The 26482-nt window shown below is 41.9% G+C and overlaps 1 protein-coding gene across 13 annotated transcripts in view; it reads right to left on the bottom strand.

The window, feature by feature from the left end:
* PPFIA4 (PTPRF interacting protein alpha 4) overlaps nucleotides 1-26482 on the bottom strand; it is a 100025-nt gene that overhangs the window by 51088 nt on the left and 22455 nt on the right. For 11 of the 13 annotated variants that reach the window (XM_083444234.1, XM_083444240.1, XM_083444241.1 and 8 more), the window contains 2 exons: nucleotides 19442-20311; nucleotides 1110-1211 (listed from right to left, as the gene is read on the bottom strand). In XM_083444234.1, coding sequence (XP_083300360.1) covers nucleotides 1110-1211; nucleotides 19442-19678 — 339 coding nt within the window. In that variant the 5' untranslated portion in view covers nucleotides 19679-20311. Of the gene's footprint in view, nucleotides 1-1109; nucleotides 1212-10418; nucleotides 10781-19441; nucleotides 20312-26482 lie in introns of those variants that run through there. The other 2 variants (XM_083444238.1, XM_083444236.1) reach the window with 2 other exon arrangements.

The raw sequence follows: 26482 nt of genomic DNA, 5'->3' as shown, positions 1-26482 counted from the left end.
GTTACTACAGCTAAATTAATAAATGTTATGTGGTAGATGCATACAATATCCACTGGCTTACAGATAACCAACTTCTTCTTTCAAGAATGTGTGTGTGTGTGCGCGCGCGCGCGTGTATTTTCCAGTAGCACCTTAGAGACCAACTATGTTTGTTCTTGGTATAAGCTTTCGAGCACATGCGCACTTCTCCAAGAACAAACTTAGTTGGTCTCTAAGGTGCCACTGGACAATTTTTTTTGTTTTTTTATATATTTCGACTGTGTCAGACCAACACGGCTACGTACCTGCTTCAAGAATCTAATCAGTGATGTTCACATTTGTTTTAAAAAAAAAAGGTGATGCAGTGAGATGTGGGTTCAGCAGGCAAAAATAGTTGAGTATAGCAATCAGCAGGGGCTTTTTGCCAGTCAAGGATTTGCCCTTCCCTTATAAGCCCAGACCTAGGGCTATCACAAAACTTGATTTCTGCAGCACTTCAAGAGCATGCCAAAAAAAGCATCTGAACAGTAAAGGGTGGGTGCTAGGCAGAAATGGTCCAGTAACAGGCATATTCTGGAAGTGTACACAAAGCTATTTCCCTAGAAGGGGCAAGTTTAAATCTGCACACTAGTAATGGGGATGCTGCAGGTTGAGGTTTCTTAGCACACCTGGAGGCTCAGGATTATTGAGATGTAGGGCAAAGATAGTTGTGACAGAGGACTGAATGGTCTCTGCAGGCATAAACATAAGCTGTACTGGAATAAGAATAAAAAAACAGCAACATTCTATAGAAATTAAATTGGATTTTACAGAGATTATGTTAAACCCTCCCCATTCAATCAAGAATACAAGTCTCCTATCAAACTCTATTCACTGGGTGGGAAATTCCATAAAAAGCCTTCTATCCTGTTAAACCTTATCCAGAGGGCAAATTGGATACCTCTGGCACAACCAAGAGAACTTGAACTATGCTGGCATACCTTGAGCCTAGGTCAAACCAAGTATTTTTATCTATTTGTGTTTGTTTCATAAAATTTATACATAGCTTGATTGTTTTAAAAAACGTTGTCTTTGAAGGTGGAGGGGGTGTTTCTTTCAAACCAGGCAGCCAACTGGGCTTCTCTACTCACCCTTGTATTATTACGCTCTGCTTTCAGTTCAGATATTTCCTCTTCCCTTTCCAACAGCTGCTCTCGGCATGCATTGAGTTCCCTAGTCAGTGTTGCAAATTCCTGCAAAGAAATCACATTTTTACAATCATGCAGAGCCAGGTTTCCTCAGATTCCCCAGCTTTAAGTTAGGTTTTTTATGAAGAAAAAGAAGCATCTGCATGAAAAAACATGGTTGCATCACATGCACCCAAGAGGATCCCCTTGTATTACCAAAAATGGGCTATCACACAAAAGAGGACAAAAGTCATCAAAACAATTATCAGAATTAACAACAACAGAAAAGTATTACAACTTTTCATTCTGGGACTCCTTGGTGGGTTTTTGTGACACTTCAAAGGTAAGCAAAGGCTCTGTTTAGTGAATTACAGTACTTTGACATACAGTGGTACCTTGAGTTTCGAACTTAATTCATTCCGGAGGTCCGTTCTTAACCCGAAACTGTTCTTAACCTGAGGCGTGCTTTCGCTAATGGGGCCTCCTGCTGCCGCACGATTTCCGTTCTCATCCTGGGGCAAAGTTCGCAACCAGAGGTACTACTTCCAGGTTACTGAAGTTTGTAACCCAAAGTGTTTGTAACCCGAAGCCTTTGTAACCACTGTACCACTGTATAATAAATGATATTCAGACTAATCTGTCACCCAGCCAGCTTATGTATCTGCAAAGCCAATATCAAAACTGCCACCCCAATGCATTCTAATAAGGCAGTACTGGTTCCACCAGAACTTCTCCCCTGGGTAAGAGCTTCTCACCTGCTCCCCTTTGTACCAATTAAGGAAAGTAGAAACAGCAGGTAAAGCATTTCATTCCAATCAGTTAAGGCAGTGCAACATGCCAGCAATCAAGTGTATCTTCTGGACAGAAAACAGCTTGAGACTTACATGCCAGCTGCTGCCATATGTGAATCACAGTAGTGCAGATATACAGTTTTTTGTTTTGTTTTTCTCCCACATCCAGCAAAATTCAGAATACCCTCTTTAAAAATAAGCAATGTGGGCATCTACTTTTTTAGCGGTAGAACTCAGACATCATAAAACTAAACACAACAAAGAAATTTGCAGGCACTTCTTACTGTTTCCTTTCAGATTAGCTTTTGCTTCCATTTTGGACTTTTCCTGATATAATTTCAGCTTCCAAGAGTCCTAAGCTTGGGGGGTCTTTAGGTAGGGTAAAATAGTTTTAATACAAACTATCTCAGTCATGAAGGTGTTTGTGTAAAGGAGAATTCCTTGTTTATCTTGGCCCTCTAAAGATCTATGTATTCAGCATCAGATAACGTCTTAGTCAATGTTTCTTTATAGATTATTGATACTTCTGATACACACATACTCCTCGCAGCATCTCTAAGGAACTGGTGTGGGTCACACACCAATGAGCCTTGCATTAATTAGAACCAATGAATAGCTAAACCCGCCTCAAAATACCCTAAGACAGGATGAAGTAGGGCAGTGGGACAGGTTATCACTTGTTCAATGTTCAATAGATTTTCTTCACCTTTTCTGCTATACCCAATGCCTTGTAATGCCTTTTCTTCACCTTTTCTGCTATACCCAATGCCTTGTAAAAATGATTCTAGCAAGTAACAATATCTGAACTATTTAAAAAATAAATCCTGTTATTTGCCCTGAGCATTTGGTATGAGGCAGGCTACACATCTAAAAAACCGGAAGTAAGTCAAAGTATTGTTGTCCCAGCCAGGGAGCAATGTCAAAGGTGCCCGTCAATGCAATCTTCACAATGAGCATGAAGTATGTTTCCCACAAAAGTATCCAATAACTACTGTTTTGCTTTTTATAACAACAGGGACATACATGGACTCATTTGTTACAGAAGCTGCTGTGATTATGTCTGTGCTAGGGGTGTAGAACCTCCCTGGCAACACAAAGATATGCACAACAAAGCAGGTAGTTAAGGAAGGCGGCTAGGGAAATTAAAATAACAGCAGACACTTCCCAGCCAGCCAGCCCTTCCTCATTGTCCCTTCTCTAAACTGGAGGCCTTACAAAAGTAAATTCCAATTGGTAAATTCTAACAGCTGCAGGGATTACTTCTGAAAGGGCAAGGCTGAACCAAGTAGAGTTCAAAACAGGCAACCAAAATAAGAACTGTGCCGGGAGCCCACCCACCCACTTGATGAAGCATTTGAAATAGCTTGAAGGGAACCGAGTGGGCCTGTCGCTATGTTTCCTGAGCTTCAGAATGCAAACAAGGGAACAGCATTTATGCAGTCATCCTGAATTATCACTGCTTTGTAGTTTGGCATACAAATTAAGATACTGTAGTAGGAGGAGAAAAATTCCTGTGTGCATGTTGATTTTTCACTGAGACACTAGAGGCCTAGCTTGAATACATGCATATTAGATGTGGCAGTCTGTAAAAGGATTCAGACAAGTTAATCGGAAAGGATCCAATAAGCTTCATGTTAATTTTAATATTCCTGACTTTCAAGAGTAGAAATTAGTCTAAGAATTCATCATCTGCATATGCAGAAAACCCAATTCACAACATTCCAGCATATTTTTAAAGTGACCAAGAAACAGAATCCATAAAGAAACTATATAAACGAAGGCGCTGGGCTAGATACAGGAGCAGACTTGCTTCTCAATGTTGGGTCAGTAGAAGCAGCAGTGGTGTGTGGTCAGTGGACTAGGGGGACTAGGCTAAATGTTCTTGGTATATTAGACTATTAAAGCCTAGTGCCTCCTTCCCAAAGTCCAGGAAGCTTCTGCCAGGCTTGGGGGGTGGGTTGTGATGCTTGGATGAGGTGCAGGGCCCTCCAGCCACCTTCTCAAAGCTTGCCCAGCTTTGGGAATGAGGCAGCAGGGCTCCAGCATCCTGTCAGAGGCCTGGCGCTTCCTTTCCAAAGCCCAGGATGCTTCTGCCCAGATTAAGGAGGGAGATGTGATGCCCACACGTGGGGCATCAGGACATTGACCCCCTGAATCGGCCTCACATACTGGTGCCTCCGGCCCTAACTGTCCCCTATGAAAAGAGTTCACCGCATGACACTGAGAAGCAGGGTACATTTTCAGACCCTTCTCCAATGGTATTCATGTGCATTTCTTAAACAAGTGAACTGCTGCCCAAACAGCTTTCATTACATTTCCAGTGGTTTCCCATCAAGGTATTGATAAATAAAACACTGGATTTTGATGGATCTTGATCATTTTCTGATAACTTTGGAGGACTTACTAGCTAACATGGCTGGAAGTTCTGTGAAAGCAGCCTTTCCCAACCTGGTGCCCTCCAGCTGTTGTTGGACTCCAACTCTAAACAGCCCCGGCCAGAGCAACCAATGGTCAGGAATGATATGAATTGTTATCTAGAACAGGCATATCCAACTCCCAAGAGACTGCGATCTACTCCCAGTATAAAAAAACTGACAGTGATCTACCCATTGTCATTGCCCAGAGTTGCGATCGACCTGTTGTACATGCCTGATCTAGAACATTGGGAAGAAGGCTCCTGTAGTGGATCTTTAAAATCTGGAGTATCTCATGCTGAAGACATGGTTACTCACACACGTCATCTCACTAGCTGGTAGTGATGAGTCAGTTGGGAAGGCAACATGAACACAAACAGAGAAAAACCCATGACAAATCTGACCAACCACAAACCTATGTGAAGGCACCTTGCAATGGTGATGGCAATGAACTATACATTCTTTACCACTAACACTTCTGTTCAATGCCATTTAGTAAACTTCACCTTGTAATACTTCAAATACCTGCATCCTAAACCATATACAGCATTAAAGGACTAGCAGGCCTTTGTTCTGATCCTGTAAGGCTCTTCTCATGTTCCTGTAACTGTTTTCCCAATGCCATCTTGAGGAATCCATGGCACAGGAAAAGCTTGCATCCAAGTCTTGACAAATCTAGGAGTAGCAGGTATTTTGAGACATTTTAGAATCCTTTTTGAAATGATAAGTCTCTTTTCTTGATTGCATATAACGGCAACTGCAGAAACATCCCAAGAATAGTTGTTGATGCAGCTAGATCTCTGATGTTATGGATCTAAATTAAAAATGCCCTGTGTTTTGCCAGCTAGCAAATGACTGTGAAATGTCATGGGGGGAAAGGAGAGATTTTAGCTCCATCCTCCATCATTCTCCCCATCCCTTCAACTCAGCTCTATCCTGCCCTCAACACAACCTAAAACTCTTACCAGGACTCTCTTCTTTATGCCCATCCAATACATCCTGGTTCTCATTCTCTTTATTTCCTGCCCTTTTGTTGCATCTCTCTGGCACTCCCACCACCACCCTTAGCTTTCTCCCCTGAACACTGCCCCAACTATTCCCTTGTATCCCTTCTCTTCTCCAGCAACATGTTGGTGCTCTAATCTTCCCTCCCTACTCAAATGCAGTGCTTTACATTTCCTCCCTGGTGACACCACACATACTGTATATAAACCACACTCCTTCCTGCATAACCATATCCTGGTTTCTGTTTCTTTACCCTAAGTGTGATGGAATGTTGCATGATTGCTTTTAAGATTTAGTCTAACAGATAGACAAATATGTCCCCTAACTGATCAATAGCCCATGTTGTATCATCTTAATTTCTGGGAATGTGAAGTCTCCTTGTTAACTGGGAGGGGGAAGAGGAGAAAGAAAGAAAAATGTTTTCACACCTTTTTTCTGAAGTCCAAATTTGGTAAGGAGGTATACACAAAGGGATTAAGGCAAGTGACAAATTTTACTTCAAACTCTTTCTCTGGGCCTTGCATGGCAACAGAGAGACTGTGCAACTTATATGTTTAAACCGTCAAAGAGTTCTCCATGACAAATTTCCTGCAGCCAAAACGAAAATTGCCCTAATCATCAACCCTGTGATCAGACACTAGTGCATGTAGAGCATCTGACTTATACTTTACTTTTTGGCTAATAACTTTGTTTTTTTAAGTTAAATAAGCATTTCCTTAAAGTCAGTTGCATTTATCTTTAGGTTCAAGAGACTGCACCGCCACCTATAGGAATGTTGCTTGCTACTGATTGCCTTCATGCCTGAAAATGAGCTATGTGCTAGAAGTGTTGGACTAGGACCTTAATATGATATGTCACATGGTGTACTCAAAATATAAAATGTAAGTTACAAAATTTAAAAAGTTAAAAGGCAATTTTAAAAATTAATATAATTTTTGTTACCGGTAAATGTATTATTTAATATTTATAAGAGCTACAACAAAACACATATCAAACAAAATTAGAGAGGGGGATTCTTACACATTAATTGGGGCTGAAAACATTATACTTTACACCAAACGCTTTTCAAGAGCACTGGTTGCACGTTTCATTTTTTGTCAAAGTGTGGGTGCGGCCAGTTGCAGTCCTTGGTTCAACACTTGTTGGAACTTGTGCTCACCCTAACTTAAGTACATCCTGACTAGATGGGTAAACAAATGATGATGCTGGCCCTGGCAGGTGTAAGGAGGTCACAGTTGCTTCTTCACTTTCATAGTCCACCAACAGCCTATAAGTTAAGCAACATATTTTATTGTATCCACAGGTCACATACCCAGTTATCTCAGTCATATCCAGAGATTTTGTACCTCCTTCACTGTCAAACATCTCACTCTCATTGTTAAAGGAGTACACATTGGTCACAATTTCTGTTGGACTGGATGTAGCAATGAAACCCTTGTGTTCCCCTGATCACTTTCACTCTTTCAAAGCATCTTTCAGGAACATTTCTTCTTTTCTGTACTCATTTGTTGAAAATAAGAACTGGATAGAAGGGATGTTATCTCAGCACCAGTTAAACAGTTCCAGCCGTGTCATAATTTTGTTTGATATGTATTTTGTTGTGCTTCATGAAATAAACTACTAACAATAATTCTTTCAAAGTGTTAATTCTATCATGCAATAGCAAGCTATCACTCAGCTTTGGAACACATTTTTAAAAGAAAAGCCTGACTAGCTTTATATAACTTTATAACTTTATAACGAAATGCCTGAAGCAACTAATATTATGGTTGTGGCCTTGTTTATTCTGTTATATTTTTCTTTGAGAAGACCCATTTATCCTAAATAGAACCCAATAAGGCAGACATGTATGTACAAAAAAAAAAAATAATTGTAAGGTGATCCCATTGAGATCCCAAGATGAAATTCTGCAGGTAGCTCTTAGAAATATTAAATGATCAATACTGTACAATTTTTTGGAATTTTAAAATCATATTAATTTTTTAATCACTTTAAAATTTTGTAACTTAAATTTAAAATTTAGAGTAAGTTCATCATGTGACATATATTAAGGCCCATGAAGTTCTGAAGAGATTGGTATTTTAGGTCTTGACATATCTCAATCTTGGGCTGAGCTTTTAAGGTTTTTGTGTAGGTCTGGGAAGGCCAAAATTGTCAAATTTTTGAAATTTCAAACCCTCATAACTCAAAAACAGGATGAGATAAAAAATTAAAATTTTAGATTTTAACTTAGATTTGATCATTCAACAAATGTACAAAATATTAAGAAAATTAGATGACATGAGATTTAAAAGTTGGATCACTTGATATGGAATGATCCCACTGAGGAAGAATGTCTCTACAGTATCCTCAGGCAGGATGTTCTAATCGCCTAGCATAGAAGCAAGAAAACAAAAAGGCTGCAGCTTTTAGAGATTAACTGGTTTATTATGGCATGAGCTTTCATTCAATTAGATGAAGATTTGGGAGATTTATTCTAATGTTAAGCTAAATACTACCTTTCAGTCCTATGCTGCCTAGTCATTTTGGAACCATGTTAGAAGATGGTTGTCTTGTGGACAAGTTTAACAAGTCCTTCATCCTCAAGTTACTGAAATCCCTTATAAGCTTATACTTTTTCCAACAGACATTTTAGATTAGACCTTACCAGACCTTTTCTCTCAACCCTTGGATGGTAAATTGCATAGCCATAAGCTTTCCAGATTAGGCAGGGACACCTATAAATGGATTAGAAAGTGAAACACGGATGCCTAATCTTGGCTCAATTAAGAACTCTTAAAAACTTAAGGCTACTGAGAAACGTCAGAAGACACCAAATGCGATTGTTCAAGTATTCGAAAGCAATGAATTATTGGACGCATTTTATATCAGAGATCTAAAACCCATACTTGCTTCTCGTTTGCTTCCCGGTGTAGCTGAAAGTATCAAGTTTAATTTTAAAGCCTTAAGTGGATATGGCACAGGCTATCTTAAGGGGTATCTGTCACACCTCAACTGTTTGAGCAAAAACAAAAGAACTTGTGATTTTAAATGTTAAGAGCATATCAATTATGTAAAGTGATTTTCTTAATATCGGAAGAGCCAAACACAGCAATGACTGAGAATGTGGAACATTTTTTTCAGATACAAGGACAATTCTTCTTTTCCCTACTGATTTGCCTCAGAGTTCAAGGAATGAATTGGGTCCATTTAGGATGTAAGTCACATTTTGGGCATCTAATTGGAATAACTGTTTGTGCCAGGCATAGTGGATCAAAACAGATACAGAAGCAATCAGTGTTATTAACTGCATCACAGATAATAATTAGACCAGTGTGCACATAGGAGAATTTTAAAGAAGAAAAAAGAATGTCCAAATGAATCAGTATGGGACTTAAGGAACCCATCTCCTGATGGATCAGACCAAAGGCCTATCTAGTTCAGCACTGTGATTCCCACATTACGCAGCCAGATACTCAGAGGAAGACCACAAGCAGGACATAAGGGCAATAGTTCTTTTCCATGGTTAGTCCCCAGCAGCTGGTATTCAGATGTCTGCTGGCTCTGTGCAGGCTGCTTGTAGCTGCTATGACTAGTAGCTTTGTTGTAAATGAATTGGTCTAATTCCCTTTTAAAAGATTGGTTTTTCCTACAATCCTATGACAACTGCCCACTGTCAGGGGGAAAGCCACTAGGTCGGGCTAGAAAATGACGAGATGTAAGGTAGACCATTATGCAGTCACCTTTCTGAGAGATATCAGGGGAGAATAAAAATGAGACAGCCAGGTGCAATCCATGATGCTGATCACAGCCTAATTCCAAAACTAGTCAAGCATATAGAGCAGGTAAAGAGACTTTATTATTTCTCTTAGGTATATCCAATAGATGCCCAGGATGGTCACAGGAAAATAAATACAAATACGTTGCAGCAGCAACACTGGTCGTGCTCCTGAAGGAAAATGTATTGTCTGTTCACAGGCTGCCTGAGAGGTATGCATACATAAAGACAGAAATGAAAGGAAGGAGTAGGCAGGTTTGAGGGTGGAAAACAAAATTTCACACATTTTTTGATAGGTGTGAATTTTTAGGTATCAGTCCCACATGCATGCCATGTGTTTTGTCCAGTTCCATGGTGCTACCAATCAAAATTCTAGGAGTCTGGTGACTATAGAGTCCCTGGGATTTTCTCAGCCCTCATAGTGGGCTTGGGGAAGTGTTTTTTGGGGCTATGGGAATTAGTTCCAAAAAAAGGTAAATCACGTATGCTCCACCAGAAAGGAAAAACTTCAGCCCTTTGAAAGTATGACCTTAGTTCACATGGACCCTTCAAAATAGAACAAAGAACTAGCCATTTTACCATGATGTACAGTGGGCAGCTCACAAAGTAGTTTCAAACAGCAGGGGGAAAGCAACAGGCTATATGTTCATACTTAGGCATTTCCCACTTCTAAATTCCAAACCTGCAGGTCTGTTTGTTCAAGCATGTTAAGGTAAACGGATCACTATAAATTAGAAGCTCCCAAAGGTCAGCTGCTCTTTTGTTTGTACTCAATGAACTTTTCATTGAGGGTTCAGCATGGTAGGAAATCTCTGCTCCATGCAACTCTCTAGGAAATATTCTTTGTCTTATCTGTCAGGGGAATCACCTGATAGTGCTAACTGTGCCCAATACTCTTTCCCAGTGCTTCTTTTCTGGGGGAACACGGGGGGACGCATACCCCTAAACATTTTGTGAATCTAAGTTTGGCCTTATTGAAGAGGAGTATTTCAATATGAATAGGAAAGTGAGAGTACCCTAAACATTTTTTAAGGGAAAAAACACTGCTCTTTCCCCCTCTCCCCCTCAAGACATTTGGAGTAGCCTATAGCACTGATACTTCAATTTCTTAACAAACAAATATGAACAGAAGTTCATGCCTATAGGCAACACAACTCCTGAAAGAAGTAGAATTAGAAGAAAAGCAGCTGCTTGTGGAGGTTCGGATAGGCCTCAACACTTGCTTTAAGAGCCTGGAGTATTTCCATCTACCAAGAAAGGGTGAAAATCTATGGTGGGCAGACACTGCAAGGGGTATCCTGCTTACCTGATACATGTACATGCTGAAATTAATGCCATTGGACAGATGGATGGTTATGGATTTGTTCCCTGTATTCATGCTGGGGAATCATAGCCAGCTTGATCTGTAAATCCATGGCTCTGCCAGGCCGAGTGGAGAACAGCAACTAAATCCAGAGATGAAGGGTAGAGGCAGCCTAAGTTCCATGTCCTGCTGCAGACCCTGGTGCCTGAGGTTCAAACCAGCAGGAAGTTGCTTCTTGCAGAATCTGTCTGTCCGGGAGGAGGAGGAGAACTGGGCACTGGAATAGTGTCAGCGAAGCCCTTGTCAAGAGGAGGCATTTGGAGCTCACGGAAATTCCCCATCTGCTGCCTGTGCTAATCACATCCCTTTTCAAGATCCAGGGGAGGCAGCAGTGCGACTTGGTAAGGGATGCAAAAATGCTACAAGCAGAAGCTGGGAGCCGGGAGAGCCAGCAACCTCCCCCAGAGGATCTCACAGATGCACAAAGTCCCTTTGCAATGACCTAGTTTGCTCTGCATTGCTTGCATGTTCCCTATACAGAACGTCGGAGGGAGAGGAATTGAAGCAAGAGCAGAGAGTAAATCCGCATAGCCCCTTAATCCAAGCGGCTGCAGAGCCCGAGAGGCGTAACCCTCCCTTGGCTGACCTGGCATGCTCTCTGCCCAGCTGCTCAACATGGATGAGTGCAGACACCAGAGCTGTGGCTCTCAATCCAAGACGTGGGCATTGAGCATGTGAGGCCACAAAGGGGCGTGTGCCTGAAAATCAGCTACGGCAGAGCCCATTTAGGGCCATGGTACCTTTTGACCAGCTTGGAATTTATTGGATCTGGCTGACCCAACTGGAAATTTGCCAAGGGCAGAAGGTCACTCAGCTCAGTGAGGAAGCAGAAAGACCAAAATGTGTCAAGGCCAGAAGGTGCTCATACTGGGCTTGTAAGCAGCCTGTCTGGCTGAGTGCTTAGCTCTCCCTCCCTTGCCAAGCTCTTGCAGACTGCTGTCGCTGCTCAGCTGAATGTGAAGTACCCTGGGGTTGGTAGTACTATAATGCAAGAAATATTTTAGTTTCTTTTCCCCTTCTAAAAATACAGGTCCTCCCCCTTCTCACTACAAGCCAGAAAGTGAGCTGTCATACCCTTGGCTAGGCTCTGCAGCATGCTGCAGGGCCTAGCATCTCAGTTTGGGGTTCATGGTTGACCTGCTAAATAATCACCTCAGAACATGGCTGCCAAGGTTAATCCCAACCCTGGGCTCTCTTCTGTTCTGAGAGATATGCACATGAGACTCAGAGCCTTGGACACACAATATTAGTAACAGCTACTCACACTGTTTTCAAATCATCTTGTCTGCATTTCACTGAAGGTAAACTCAACCATCCCCACTACACACACACACACACACACACACACACACACGTTCAATCATCTGCATGAAACAAGGAGACAGTGACAACTACATTTAGGATTGGCTTATTATCCTCCTGCCTGGAAGCTGCCAAGTGCTACAGTGTCATGCCTACCAATTTTCTTCAGTAAGAATGCTAAGACCACAGGTAGCCAAACACAATGCTCTCCAGATGTTGAGAGACTACAACACTCATCAACACTCACCACTGGCCATGCTGACTGGGACTGATGGGAATTATAGTTGAACAACTTCAGGAGGGTATCACATTGTCTGCACTTGCTTTAGACAATAAAAGTCCACGTCAGTTAATGTTGGACTTTGTGCAAAATCTTCGTAATGCTTGAAAACTGCAGCTGTTCCTAGCGGCAAGGAACCTTCACTGCACTCTTTTTGGTGCCTGCTAAAAACATTTTCGTTTAGGCAAACCTATCCAATATGTAAAATGTTGACATGCACTTTAACCTGGCTTTTAAGCATATACCGTAATTGAATTGAATTTTTTTTGAATGTTTTAAATAGTTGTTTTTAACTATTTTCTTTACTGATAATTCTTACTGTAAACCACTTGGAGGTTTTATTGCAATCTAGCTGTGAAATAAACAAACATAAATAAACCTAGGTATATGGATTACTTTTGATTCAAGCCAATGTCAAACTTTGGCTTGGATTTTATGCATCCTTTGAGTAAAATTATAATGTGTGTGGGGAAGGGTAGAATACTTACTCACATCTCATTGAGAGACAGATAGTGGTGTGCCCAGAATTCAGGAGCAGCTTAGTACACCATTGTATGACTCAAATACTTGCAAAAAAAATTCCACTTTCTGATTTTGTATGAATGACTTCTAGATTCAGCTCCAGGAGGAGTAACGTGGGAAGTAGACCAAATATATCCCCCTTTAAAGTCTTCTAAGCACTGAAGTTTAAATAATAAATATATGGGAGACACCCATTATGGTGCCCGGATTTCAACTACCAGCTAATGGGGTAGGCAATGAAAAGGCCATGGCCCCAGAGACCTGCTCTGTGCAAGATCTGCCTCTCTGAGGTGAATTTCACAACCTCCACTTGTTTGACAGTATACTGTCCTCCTCCACTGCCGACAGCGGCAAAGGTGGAGGAGGAGGAGGAGGAGGAAGGAGCAGCCCAAAAGGGCTGCTTTCAGGCTGCTTGTTCCTCCTCCTCCACTGACAGCCACCGACAGCTGCCGACAGGGACCCTCAATCGAGTATAAACTGAGTGGGACTTTGTCAGCATAAAAAATGTGTTCCACCCACAGCATCTTTGGTTGGGTAAGGTATGCCTTTTCCTAGGCTGTTACAGTAAACATCGAAAATTACTGTGCTAGATGATGTAATAGCACAATAGTTACCCATTATTGGAGTATTTCCGCAGCCTAGAAGTCTGCAAGATTTATGATAAAACAAGGTATTAAGGACAGGGCTTTCTGTCTTCTCTTACCTTTTAAGTACCGTGTGAAGCTGGATTGAGCAAACTATTTTCTCTGGCCTCATCCCTCCATGGTCCGGATCATGGGTGCACATGAGCACCCACGCTCACAATTTCCAGCATCTGCGCAGACGTGTTTTCCAGCGTCTGTGTCAATGCGATTTGTGGCACTGCACTGTGCCGGTTTAGTGCAATGCGCGGGGACTCGTTGAGCGGGCGGCTTGGTTCGGGGGCAGCTTGTGAACTGGTAAAACAACCTCCGTGGGCTGCTTATGGCCCATGGGCCTTAGGTTGCCAACCCCTGGTTTAGATAATCTTCTTCCTTTAGGTGTACCTGCAGCTGGCTTGCCACCACCATCTCAATCACCTTGCTCAGGAAAGGAATACTAGATAGGGGACAGTAATTTTCTAAGACCTCTTGATCCAGGGAGGCCATCTTTAAGACAGAGGCATTAACCACACCCTGGAACTGTATTACACATATTTTTCCCTATGACAAATATTGTCATATGTATGTATGTTGTTCCTTTGCAAGAGAACTTGAATGCCTTCTGTCAAGCTTCCAAGTATAAACACTGTATCTTTTCCCTATATAAACTGTCTTCCAAGTGTAAATCCGTATTTAATGCCCTTGATATAATATGAATCAACTGTAAATGGTGTGAGCAAGGAATAAATGTTTGGGTTTGAAAAGAATGCACGAAAGAAGCAATGAATGATGTTGCTAAGATACAATGCTCATACTTGGAATTGTGACTGGAGGCATTCAAGTTCTCTTATAAACGAAGAACACACATAGTATGTTATTATGCGTGTACCTAACTTATTAAAACGCATAACAGAATGGAACAGTTTGGGAGAAAATAAACAGGCAAAGGCATGATTAAGCAGTTCCTGCAGCATTGTAAATGAACACCTCCGATTCCACCTGAATCGGGGGGGTGGGGGGTGGAAGCTAGCATAAATAGAACATTACCCTGGGCACCAGCTATGGGTCTTCCCTAGATTTCAGCACCACCTGCTGGTACTACCACACCACAACACTGTACCAAACCTGTTCAGCTTCCCCTCAGTTATCAGGGATGGATTTTCATGAGAATAAACACTCTATAGCATCACAGTATTAATGTTAGAGTACCTGTAGAAAAAATGCTAATTATGAATTTGCACAGAATACAATTATTGTGTCAAAAAGGTTTATTAAAACTTTCATGAGTTTAGGTACTTGTGTTAAGGGCACACACAAAGTCCATGCTGGGAAATTTGTAGCACTGCTTTTGACAATCTGTTTATAAACATACTGCAAAAAGATGGTAAGTTCTTCATATCCTACAGTGCTATGTGCTAGCTTAGAACTTCACATTTGGGCTCTCCCTCACGTAAAAGGTAGTAATACAGGTAACTCGCATCTTGCACAAGGGTTATGCTCCTGGTCATTTAGTGTATAAGCAAAATTGTGTAAAACCAGAGCAACCTCTTGAAACCTCAAAAAACATTGCTTCACTTACCAATGAGGAACAAATGCAGCTCTTAGTCTCCCTCCTCCTCTTCTTTGCTAATTGATGCTTTGGGGGATTATGTGCGGACGAGAAAAAGTGCTTGGCTGTGGTTTGGAACCACAGGTGGGTTGCGTGGGCTCATCTAATGTTGCTACTGGTGGTTTCTTCATCAGGAACATTGTGATTGGCAACTGCCACTGTTGTTTCTTGGGTTTATCAAGCATTTCCTTTTATGGTCTCATAGTGTCTGTAATGCCACGGATGATCTTGAGGCTGCATTCCATGGAGGCATGAAACTCTGGAATCAGATCATTTGCGTGCTTTGTTACTTGAAAGAGTTTATAAAATTCAGGTGGGTAGCCGTGTTGGTCTGACACAGTAGAAATATATATAAAAAATAATAAGAAAATTGTCTAGTAGCACTTAGAGACCAACTAAGATTGTTCTTGGTATGAGCTTTCGTGTGCATACATACTTCTTCAGATATGAGTTTATTAAAGTTATGCAGATTCCAGCTTGCTGTCTCACACTCACCATCCTCACATTCTGAACTTGATCTGACCGGTTCCTCAAGCTCTTCAACAGTCAATACCTGTTGGCATCCAATTAGCTTTTCCCCTAAATATGGTCAACAAAGGTATCACCACCCACTTGCCTGGAACAATGTCCTCAAGCTCAGTGGCAATGCTTGGAAATCCTGCAAAATCATGCAAATACATGTTCTGTCAGCATGCATTCACTGTTTCAGCCCTGATTGCATTCACTGTCTGTTTGATGTAGGTGATGTAATGGGCAATATTGAAGGACTTCCAACATCCATCACATTGATCATCCAAGAGAAGGTGAGCTTCATGTAAGCAACCTTGAAGCAACGAATCACACCATGATCCAGAGGCTCAATGAGGGAAGTTGTATTGGGAACTATGTGCAAAGCAGAGTGCCTTGGGCTACCCAGAAGCAGTATCCACAAGCAGCATCACTTTAAACTCCAGGTGAGACTCTCTCAGTTCCTTCCAGTCCAGAAATGATGGAAAAGTCATCCAGGCCTTTCTGTTGGATTGCCAAACCACAGGAAGGAGACCTGTACAGCAAGCATGGCTTTGTTAGGTGTCCAGCCACTTTGCCAGAGAGCAGCACAGTCACTGGATCTTTTGCAAACCAGGGACTTGTTTTTCAGCTTTGGCAATCTAAGTCACCTCAGGCATTTTCTTCCAGAACAGCCCCATCTTGTCTGCACTGAAGACTTGCATTGAAGATATACCTTGTCATACATCAGCATCTTTAGTTGCACGTGGTATGTTTTTGCAGCCTCTTGTCTGCAGCTGCAATTTCCCCAGTCATTTGGACATTCATGAGGTTGAAGTGGACCTTAAAACTGTTATGCCAAACTGGGCTGGCTTTCCACAACTGTGGTGGAAGGTTTGAAGCAGTCATAGAGGCTGAGAGCCTTTTGGAGTAAGATGCTGCCCTCCACAGGAACACATTTACAGTTCATGTCTTCCAGCCACAAGCTCAGTGCCTTCTCTGTCTCCACTAAGGCCTTGTCCCACACCTGGCTGGTCACCTTTGCAGTTAGTGATGTGCTTGCTGCCACAAATCTCCTTCTCACGCACCTTGATGGCACAGGGGCTGGACTTGTTCTGTCCATATTTGCATGCTGCAACACACACAGGCATGCCATCCTTCAAACAGTCCAGCACAACCACTTTCTCTTCCAGCATGGGAGCCACCCTCTGCTTCTTTGGTTTCTCAGTAAAGGTAAAGGTAAAGGGACCCCTGACCATTAGGTCCAGTTGTGACCAACTCTGGGGTTGCGACGCTCATCTCGCTTTATTGGCCGAGGGAGCTGGCATACAGCTTCCGGGTCATGTGGCCAGCATGACTAAGCCGCTTCTGGCGAACCAGAGCAGCACACGGAAACGCCATTTACCTTCCTGCCGGAGCGGTACCTATTTATCTACTTGCACTTTGACGTGCTTTCAAACTGCTAGGTTGGCAGGAGCAGGGACCGAGCAACAGGAGCTCATGACAATGATACCTTGTGTTTGGGGGCTGTTCTGCAGTCTGCAACTCTCTCCAAGTACCTCCTTCACACTCCAACCTCCCCCAATGTCTTTCCAAACTCCTCCACAAGTCTCTCTGGCCTCCACCAATCTCTCTTCAACCACCTCCCAAACTCTCTGCTATCTCCTCCACTCTCTCTCCACACTCCAATTACTCTCTCAACCACTCTCCCAAAGACTGACGGATTGCTGGCCATTTTTTCCTCACTCTGCCTCCTCCCACCCCCATGCACAAAATTTATTTAATTATTTAAAGGTGTTCAGCATAAAGCTGTACTCAAGTACAGTATAATAAGCATAAGATGCAAGTTACCTGTACTTCATTTAATTAGTTACAGAGTAACCTTCACTACATGTACATACACATCATGCCCCATCCAACAGGTAGCACACTGCTGCATCAAATTCCATGAAAGCTGAGTCAGGAGGGAATCACAGAATTGTAGAGTTGGATCATTTAGTCGAACCCCCTGCAATGCAGGACTATGCAGCTGTCCCAAACAGGGATTGAACCTGCAACCTTGGCATTATCAGCATAACGCTCTAAACAACTGAGCTATACAAGCTGACTTAGGAAGAAATGAGAACCAGAATTAAAAGGACTATGAAGATCAGAGGAAATCTGTTATTGGCACACTACTAGTTAAGGTGTTAGAAATTAATTAGAACTCTGGAAATAAAACTGCAAACAATTATGACTGAACAGTTCTTTTCCTTGGAATTTAGCCTGGGGCACTGAGGCAGTATCTAGTTTTAAATAAATAGCTACAAAAAAGACCAACATTCAGTTGCTAAATGTAGTATTTTACATGTGGCAGCTGGCCAATTCCCCAAGAACCAGATTTTATGTTCCTTACACAAGCTTTCAGAACAGCCTTCCTGGACATGTGGAGAGATTAAGCTCCATCTTAATCAGACATGGGTGCAGTTATGGCCATTTGTGACCTAGGCCTATAATTCCTGAGCCCCACAAATCCTGCTTGGAACTGCCTGCAATCATGATAGATAGACATATGAAGTTATGACTGTATATATAAAGTTACTACAGCATGTATAACAATGTCTAGTTTTTCTCCAGCAAACGATCAGCTGGAAAAGTAGCTGTATTGAGCACTTCCAAATTGTAAACCTACTCCTTCACAGGGAACTGCAACCCCCTCCAGAAGAGGCAACCCACCTGCTCCTAGGCTGACTGGCTCATCCATTATCAGCTCCCATCATATCTTAATTACACTTAAGCTTTTTCTACCTCATCTAGCCCACCACCAACTTCAAGCATCAGCTCAGAGAATCCAGACACACCTGGATCCGAGGACAAGGATAAAAAGAGTTAGGCATCACTGATATGTCACCTCTGGTTCCCTTATGTTCTTACCCACAAGTTTCATATGGATGTTAAATTTCTTAGAAGGCAAGATTGGACTCTTATTACATCCAACAAGATGAATTTCAGTGGAGCCAACTGGTGGTCTTCTAACACCATCTCCTAGTCAGAGCAAAACCACTGCAGAGTTGTGCCAGTTAGTCCAGAAAGACACTGTTGTCAATGCTACTGAAATATTGGGAGCAAGAAAGTATTAACACAGATAAAGTGATTGCTGCAATTAGAGCTGGAAGGGGCCTCAAAGATCACCTAGTCCAACACCTTGCTAAAGCAGAAAATGCCGTATTATATAGTACCCGCTATAAGCAGCTATGCAGTTAATTTAGAAGGAAATTAGAAAAGGTTTCAAAACTCCATCCCTAGCAAGTGCCTACAGTGATGAAAAACCAATGCATTATGCATTACCGTATTTTTCACCCCATAGGACGCACCGGCCCATAGGATGCACCAAGTTTTTTGGGGGGGAAATAAAGGGGGGGGGAATTATTTTTCCCCCCCAGGAGCTTGTGGGGCTGGCAGCGGGGAGAAGCGCTCTTCTCCCCACCGCCCACCTGCAGACCAGGTCCGGGGACAGTGGGAAGACGCGCTGCGCCTCCCCGCTGTCCCCGGAGCTTGCGGGGCAGGCAGCGGGGAGAAGCGCTCTTCTCCCCACCGCCCGCCTGCAGACCAGGTCCGGGGACAGTGGGAAGACGCGCTGCGCCTCCCCGCTGTCCCCGGAGCTTGCGGGGCAGGCAGCGGGGAGAAGCGCTCTTCTCCCCACCGCCCGCCTGCAGACCAGGTCCGGGGACAGTGGGAAGACGCGCTGCGCCTCCCCACTGTCCCCAGAGCTTGCGGGGCAGGCAGCGGGGAGAAGCGCTCTTCTCCCCACTGCCCACCTGCAGACCAGGTCCAGGGACAGTGGGAAGACGTGCTGCGCCTCCCCGCTGTCCCCCGATCTTGTGGGGCTGGCGCTGCGGCTCTCCTGAAGCCTGGAGAGCGAGAGGGGTCAGTGCGCACCGACCCCTCTCGCTCTCCAGGCTTCAGTGAAAGCCTGCATTTTTGGAGGGGGAAAAGTGCGTCCTATAGGGCGAAAAATACAGTACATTCATGTCCAACTTTAGCCATATCCTCTCAAATTAGACTAAGAAAGCCATGCCCGCTGTCCTGGCATGCCAGTATCTTTGCCCATGACTTTTCCTGCTGTTGCCATCTTTTAGTTTCCACAAAATCTGTGTATTTATCTTACCTGAGGTAAAGCAGAGTTCAGTTGCCTCTGCAGCTGGTCTCTCTCATGCACGGTCTCCTGTAGCCGGCCCTGAGTCACAGACAGAGTCTCACGTGTTTCCCGAAGTGTCTCTAGCAGCTTGTCTCTCTCATCAAGCATATTCACCATCAGCTGTTCAAAGTTGGCATCAGAATCAGAGCCCGGCTGTGACCCCAAGGGGTCACTCTCGCTGATGGTAGGCATTACCTCACACATCATGGCAATACTTGGCAAATGCCCCGCGTTACAGTAAGATCAGAGACTGGCAGGAAATTCCTCCTCAGGATGCCTCTTAAGGCTCTATAAACAGTAAGCTAAGGTCACATGGTTACTGTAGCCAACTGCAGGTTGTGGCAACTGTCAAATGCAGGCTGCATGGTAAGGTCCGTAAACCCTCCATTTCTCTTTGCAAACAGCTGAAGTTTACATTACATCTATCAACGTCTGAAAAGGTCATCAGAGCATTTTTAACATCAAATACATAAAGTAATTAAGACCAGCAAGACCCCAGGACCGAAGGGTAATCCTGTGAGGGTTGTTCCAGATAACTCTGGCATATATTCCTGAGACCCCTCCAGTGATGGTCACCAGCCATGGCAGAGCTCTCTGTCATTCAGAAAATAGGATGTCCCCTTTCAACACACATATACACACACATTTGCTGCCTTGAAAGATTCAGAAGTATTAGGAAGTCCATGAAATATTTCATTTTCCTTGATATCGTTAGCAGGAAGTCAGCTTGGACAGATCAGCCAATGGCTTGTGAAGTCTTGAGTGGCATCAGAGCAGACTGATCACTCTCCAAGCAAGGTTACGCCAAATACCTGTTGTACTTCTCTCTTGATCTAGAATCTGTGGAAAAAGAACATTTTATGCATTAGAAAAGTGTCCATCTATTGCTTTGCAATTTTTTTCCTCTCAAGAACTTAGATTAGTATATTGCCTTTTTTTATTTCCATGAGATAATCCAAAAGAGGGTGTTTTTACAGCAAGCTCTGCACCACAGGTTTCAATTAACTTGTTTACCATCTGTTTCTTGTTACCACCCTTAATTTAGACATGATATTTCTATGTATAGATTCTAGATGCCATGAACCACTTCCCCTCATTTCGATTGTTTTTATCTTGTTTGAGGTTCCATTTCCTCAGCCCATTTTTATAAGGTTGTGTCTTGGAGTTAAGTATCACGTTCACTAGCATCATTCCACCACATTTCCAAAGAAGAATATTGTATACATTATTTCTATTTGCTATCTTAGTTATTGGCCTTTCTGCATGACCAGATAACAGGTACAATAAAAAAGCAGTAATGTTTATTATTTATTGAGCACTTATAGTAAGTAGGTATGATACAAGCTGAATAAAAATACAAGGACCTGCCACAAAGCTTTATTCAAATAAACAGGGGGGGAAAGTGGAGGGGTAAAAATAATAAAGTCAAGATACACTATATCAATTAAAATATTCTTGTAAGAATCAATGAGATGCAGATGATCATGCTTTGATATATAATATACCGCAGGTACAAGGACTAGCTAATGAATGGATGTGAAACTGATTTAAACAAAAGAAAATGTAAAGCTTTTTTTAAAAGGAGAAAGAACCAGAAATATGCAAAAACAGGGAGAACAGAGATAATAATAATAATAGTAACAACAACAACAACAACAACAACAACAACAATTTTTACCCTGCCATTCTGGGGAAATGAAGGAATAAAGGTATAATAATTTGTTTAAAGCATTTCTATGCCATATTTATGGCTTAATAGAAACTCTATCAGCCAGCTCTACAAAGGAAGGAACTGAGAAAGCATTATTTCACATTCCTGCTAGATGAGCCATAACTATTAGCAATAGGGACCCCTCCAGATTATAAGAGAGTGGGCAGATTCATGTTAGGAGACTTTTAGATATCTTCTTCCTAAACTGTATGGGGCTTTAAAGAGAATAACCAGCACAGAAACACATCAGTAACCAGTGCAGATAACACAACTCAACCATATGCCCCAATCACAGACTCAGTATGTGGTGCTTCTGCTGTGTGTAGGTGCTCATGTACCCACATGCCTGTGGACTAAGCAGACTTTTGTCCTTTCCAATTCTATGATTTAGTAATTCCTGCGCTAGCAACTTCAGGCACTGTTACACAAGTGCAATGAATTCTTTTAGCATCAAACTAAAATCAGTAACAAGCTAAGAAATCAGTTATCTTTTAAGGAATTATTATCCACAAAAAAAGGAAGGAGTTGCAAGGAGAATCTAGCCATAAATTTGATGAAAAATACACTCAAGGGGAAAATTTATCACATTGTTAGAGTCATTCAAGCTGAACACAGTTCTGCTTCTGTTACAAGAAGATAAATGTCAAGCATTTCTGGGAAGAGGTTTTTCAGCACCACTTTGCCCGGAAAGAGGGTACTAGATGCCACCAGCAGAAGACAATATACATTCTCAGAAAGAAAGAAAAAGTCTGCAATTTATTAGTATGTAAATATAGATTCAAATGCCAAGCTTTACTGAAGAGGATGCTACTGAATGCTAGAGCTGCATGAAGACCCTGATCAGCTCAAGTTATTGTGGTCTTCATATTTGACATAGCAGAATGCTAGAGATAGCACCATCACTGACACAGCATTTTTGTGTCATTTCTTCCAGAGACTGAAGTCAGTATGCTTCAATGACATACTTTTCTGCTGATGGAGAGAAAGTATTGACGAGGAAAGGAAGCAATATTTGTATCTTAGAGAGATTTGTATCTCACTATTATAATGCAAAATCTTTACTCAGGATGATTTACTATCCTTAAAACAATAATCTAACAAATACACACAATACACATAAGAGTATAAAGGAAACCAGGAACAGGCTCAGCAAATAAACTAGCGCCTGGCAAAACAAAAGTCTACTGGAATAAAAGTTTCCACTGCCTGGCAAACAATGGTAAGAGGGGACCTGAATCTGTTCCAGTACCACCAGAGTAGGTTTGGGAGGTTTTTGTGGGGGGTGGGAGTGGGGGTGGGGAGATTGAGGGGAAATTCCACCATGTGAGCAGAAGTTATTCTACAAACACTGTTATTGTGACCGGTACAACCCTTAATTTCACAGAGTATGCTTTCCTGATCATTAGTTATAACAGGAACATTTTCATGAACCATGCTGCCTGCCTCTTAAACCTTGACCGTGTTTCACTCTTGAATGAGTGAGCCATGCCTTAACTACTAAAGCTGGGGTAGCCAACATGGACGCAATGACAAGTTTGATAACTTTCCCTGTTCACAGAAAGCCACACATAAATGGCCTACAATAAGCAAAAAAAAAAAAACCCCCCAAAAAAATTATATGCAGTCATCACCAGTCCACTAATGAATACCCGGATGAACAGGTGAGTTTTATCCAGGCACCAAAATGCCAGTAAAACTGCTGCCAGGCATACCTCTTGAGAAAGGGTGTTCCCAAGTCAGGGTACTACCCCCAATATTCTTGTAACCTCCATGGATATGCCATTCCACCAAGAAGGATGCTGTAAATACAGTATTATTTGTTAACTTGCCTTTCAATCAAATAATTATCAAGGCACCTTAACAATTCAAATGTTTGAAATTTGACACAATGAAGATGGGGTGTTTCACTTATTAAGACAGTGCACATTATTTGTGACAAAAAAAGAAGGGGGTTATAAGTATTGGTCAATAATATTTTCAGTTTTAACTCTTCCTTGGATGCAATGGTTCAGATTCAAGCCATTTCTCCAATGACATGAAATGCATTTCAGCTATGAGCTGTACAATTTGTAACCACAAAGAGGCTGAAATATAGAAACTGATTTCATTTTGTTCTCTTTGCATCACACATTCAGAATAAATAATTATGACAGCAGCAGACCAAGAATGCAAACCTCAAGACTTCTCATCTTGTCCTGGAATAGAAACTAGAGCTATCTTGCATTCTTGGATGTTTAGGACAGAGCAGACCTCACTTTAACTCCAGAATACCTGGTTAGGAAGTAAAGCAGGTAATTTTCTTCTCTTTTTCCCCTTTTTGTTTACTTGTTTTCACCACACCTCCTAACATTCTGCAGCTCTACTGCCCTAGATCCACATAACTGGTCCAACTTTTGATCCCTTTAGACTTTCCGCACTCCCCACGGCAGAAATCTGAAATGCTTAGAAAAATAATAATGGTGAATTCCAACACATACCATTTACTTTTTTAAAGCCATTCACACAATTGCCTGGTTTTCAGTAAGATCTTTATGATACCATTGATTTTAGTGGGTTTGTGCAAATAATAATGATAAAGAAATGAAAGAAATACTTTATTTTATACCCTGCCCATCTGGCTGGTTACAGGTAGGTAGCCGTGCTGCTCTGCCGTAGTCGAAACAAAATAAAATAAATAAAATAAAATAAAATAATTCCTTCCAGTTCCACCTTAGAGACCAACTAAATTAGTTATTGGTATGAGCTTTCGTGTGCATGCACACTTCTTCAGATACTCTAGGTGGCTTCCAATACATATAAAAACATAAAATGTCAAACATTATATCTTCCCTATACAGGGCTGCCTTCAGATATCTTCTAAAAGTCAGATAGTTCTTTATCTCCTTGACATCCAATTAGAGGGTGTTCCACAGGGAGGGAAATACTGTGTAAAGTGCTAGCACCTTCAGAACCTTCAATGTGAATATTCTCTCCACCCTAACCTGCAAAATAGGAGAGACTCTAGAAATAATTTCTTCTGTATAAGATACTGAAATGACAGTTAGTGAAAGAGGATCCTTCTCTGGCCAATAATCCTGTACCATAATTTTCTATAGGGGAGAAAGGCCAGCTGAGTTTTTTAAATGTGTAAATCAACAAGTAATCAGCTAGCATATTATGTCCCATCTCTCTGATATAGAGGAGTCACAAGGAAACAGGTTACTGGATCCAATTTTTACCTAGACCCCATGGGAAAGTGTGTGCTCACATGTGAAGATAATTCTACACCGGAGGGTTCTTCTCAGTTGAGCTGTCACTTTTCCTGAAAGTATGAGTAACAGCTCAGGATGACATAAGCAGCAATGGAAAGAGCTGAGGGGCTCAGTTGTACTGCGCCAAAGGAGGAAGCAAAGAAGAGCTCAAACTATTTTACATCCAGATTCAGGTAGGTAGCTGTGTTGGTCTGACGCAGTCAAAATAAATAAAAAAATTGTCCAGTAGCACCTTAGGTAAAGGTACCCCTGACCGTTAGGTCCAGTCGTGGACGGCTCTGGGGTTGTACGCTCATCTCACTCTATAGGCCGAGGGAGCCGGCATTTGTCCGCAGACAGCTTCCAGGTCAGGTGGCCAGCATGATTACGCCGTTTCTGGCGAACCAGAGCAGTGCACGGAAACGACGTATACCTTCCCTATTTATCTACTTGCACTTGACGTGCTTTCGAACATGCACATGAAAGCTTATACCCAGAACAAACTTATTTTATATCCAGCGCACTTTGAATACTTCAGCAAAGCTCACATTCATATGCTCAATTAAAACATAATGCAGTGACACACACAGAGAGCATCAGAAAAAGGAAACTATATCTTTCAGTTGCTTTTTCAGAAAGCCATATGCTTCGAGCAATCTTGTAGAAATACTATTTCCTAAAGAAAACAAAGAGAATAATCATAACAGTTGTTCCACAGCCAAGTAATTCCAAAAATACAGCACTGTATATACCACTGGTGTTATAAATGTTTATTTATATATGCACTTAAAACAACTGAGTAAAATGTGATACACATGTTGTTTTTTAAGATCAGCTTTCTGCAAATGATAAAAAGAGACTAAAAAAAGACCAATCCTAGCCCCTGCCAGATGGCTGATGGACATGGCAGTGTGGTGCAGCCGCCACCACATCCACAGTTCTGCTGCTCATGCCAGCCAGGGTGGAAGGCAGGGAAACTTATGCCAGCTGTGTTTTGGGCTGGGTGAAATGAGCCCTCTGCCCCATCCACCACCACAAGTGCAAAAGATTGGGGATTTGAATTGTAGTTTAAGTAAAAAATCTCTCCAGTGATAAAAACAACCACCACTTACTCCCCATGCTATAGAAATAGGAATAGGAGAAACAGTTTCACCAGACAGCAAAGCATATACTGTTGTCTAATTTAAGGTAGAGTCATTAAGATACAGCATTCTCTGGCAATATTCCAACAACAGGTAAACAAAGCACTTCCCAGTCCCAACTCTGACTTCACTCATTGGCTAAAAACACTGACAGGCAGGAGCTGCCAGTCTGGCTCATTTAACAAAAACAGCACATTATACTTCATTATTTCTTTCTAGAAGGACTAGAAACTTACATTTAGAAAAAAGAAAGCTCAGAGCCTGGTGCCCCATTCTGGGGCACCAATTAAGGCCAACGAAGGAATTGGGTTGGCAACCCCTGTCCTAATTGACAAGCCTCCACAAACTTTAGAATCATAAAGTTGTAGAGTTGGAAGGTACCCCAGGGTCATCTAGTCCAACCCCCTGCAATGCACTTTAATCAGGAAGTAGTACAAATAAAGAGTGGAAGCAATGAAATAAACTGAAATAGCAGAATTCAACAATGGCAATTGATGGTTCAAAGGTTTATGTTTCAAATGTTAACAGTCTCAGTTAACAATGTACAGTCTACAAATACTGGTAACTTTGGGTGGCCATCAGCTATAGGGAGGTCTAATTCTAAACATACCTATAAACCCACCACTGGCAATATGGCTCTTTTGGGTTACAATAAATATTTACATTGTGTGTGTCTCTAGTCTAAACAATGCTTCAGCAGTCAAGCTAAACATTTTGTCTCTTTTGACTTGCAAGCCTGAGAAAGTATTCCGTATTGGGGTGAACCAATGAAAAGTGGAAGTACCACTTGGTAATGAGTGAGGGTTAAATATAAAAAATCATTTACAAGCAAGCTCCCAAGCTGAAGACTACGCAGTTTCAAAGAAATATTGATTAAATAATGTCAGAACTATCAAGGACCACTGATAAATGATAGGATGCTGCAGAG

Source organism: Podarcis tiliguerta (assembly GCF_965153285.1).
Source record: "Podarcis tiliguerta genome assembly, chromosome: 6".
Lineage (NCBI taxonomy): Eukaryota > Metazoa > Chordata > Lepidosauria > Squamata > Lacertidae > Podarcis > Podarcis tiliguerta.
This window is presented reverse-complemented; position numbering and strand designations above follow the sequence as displayed.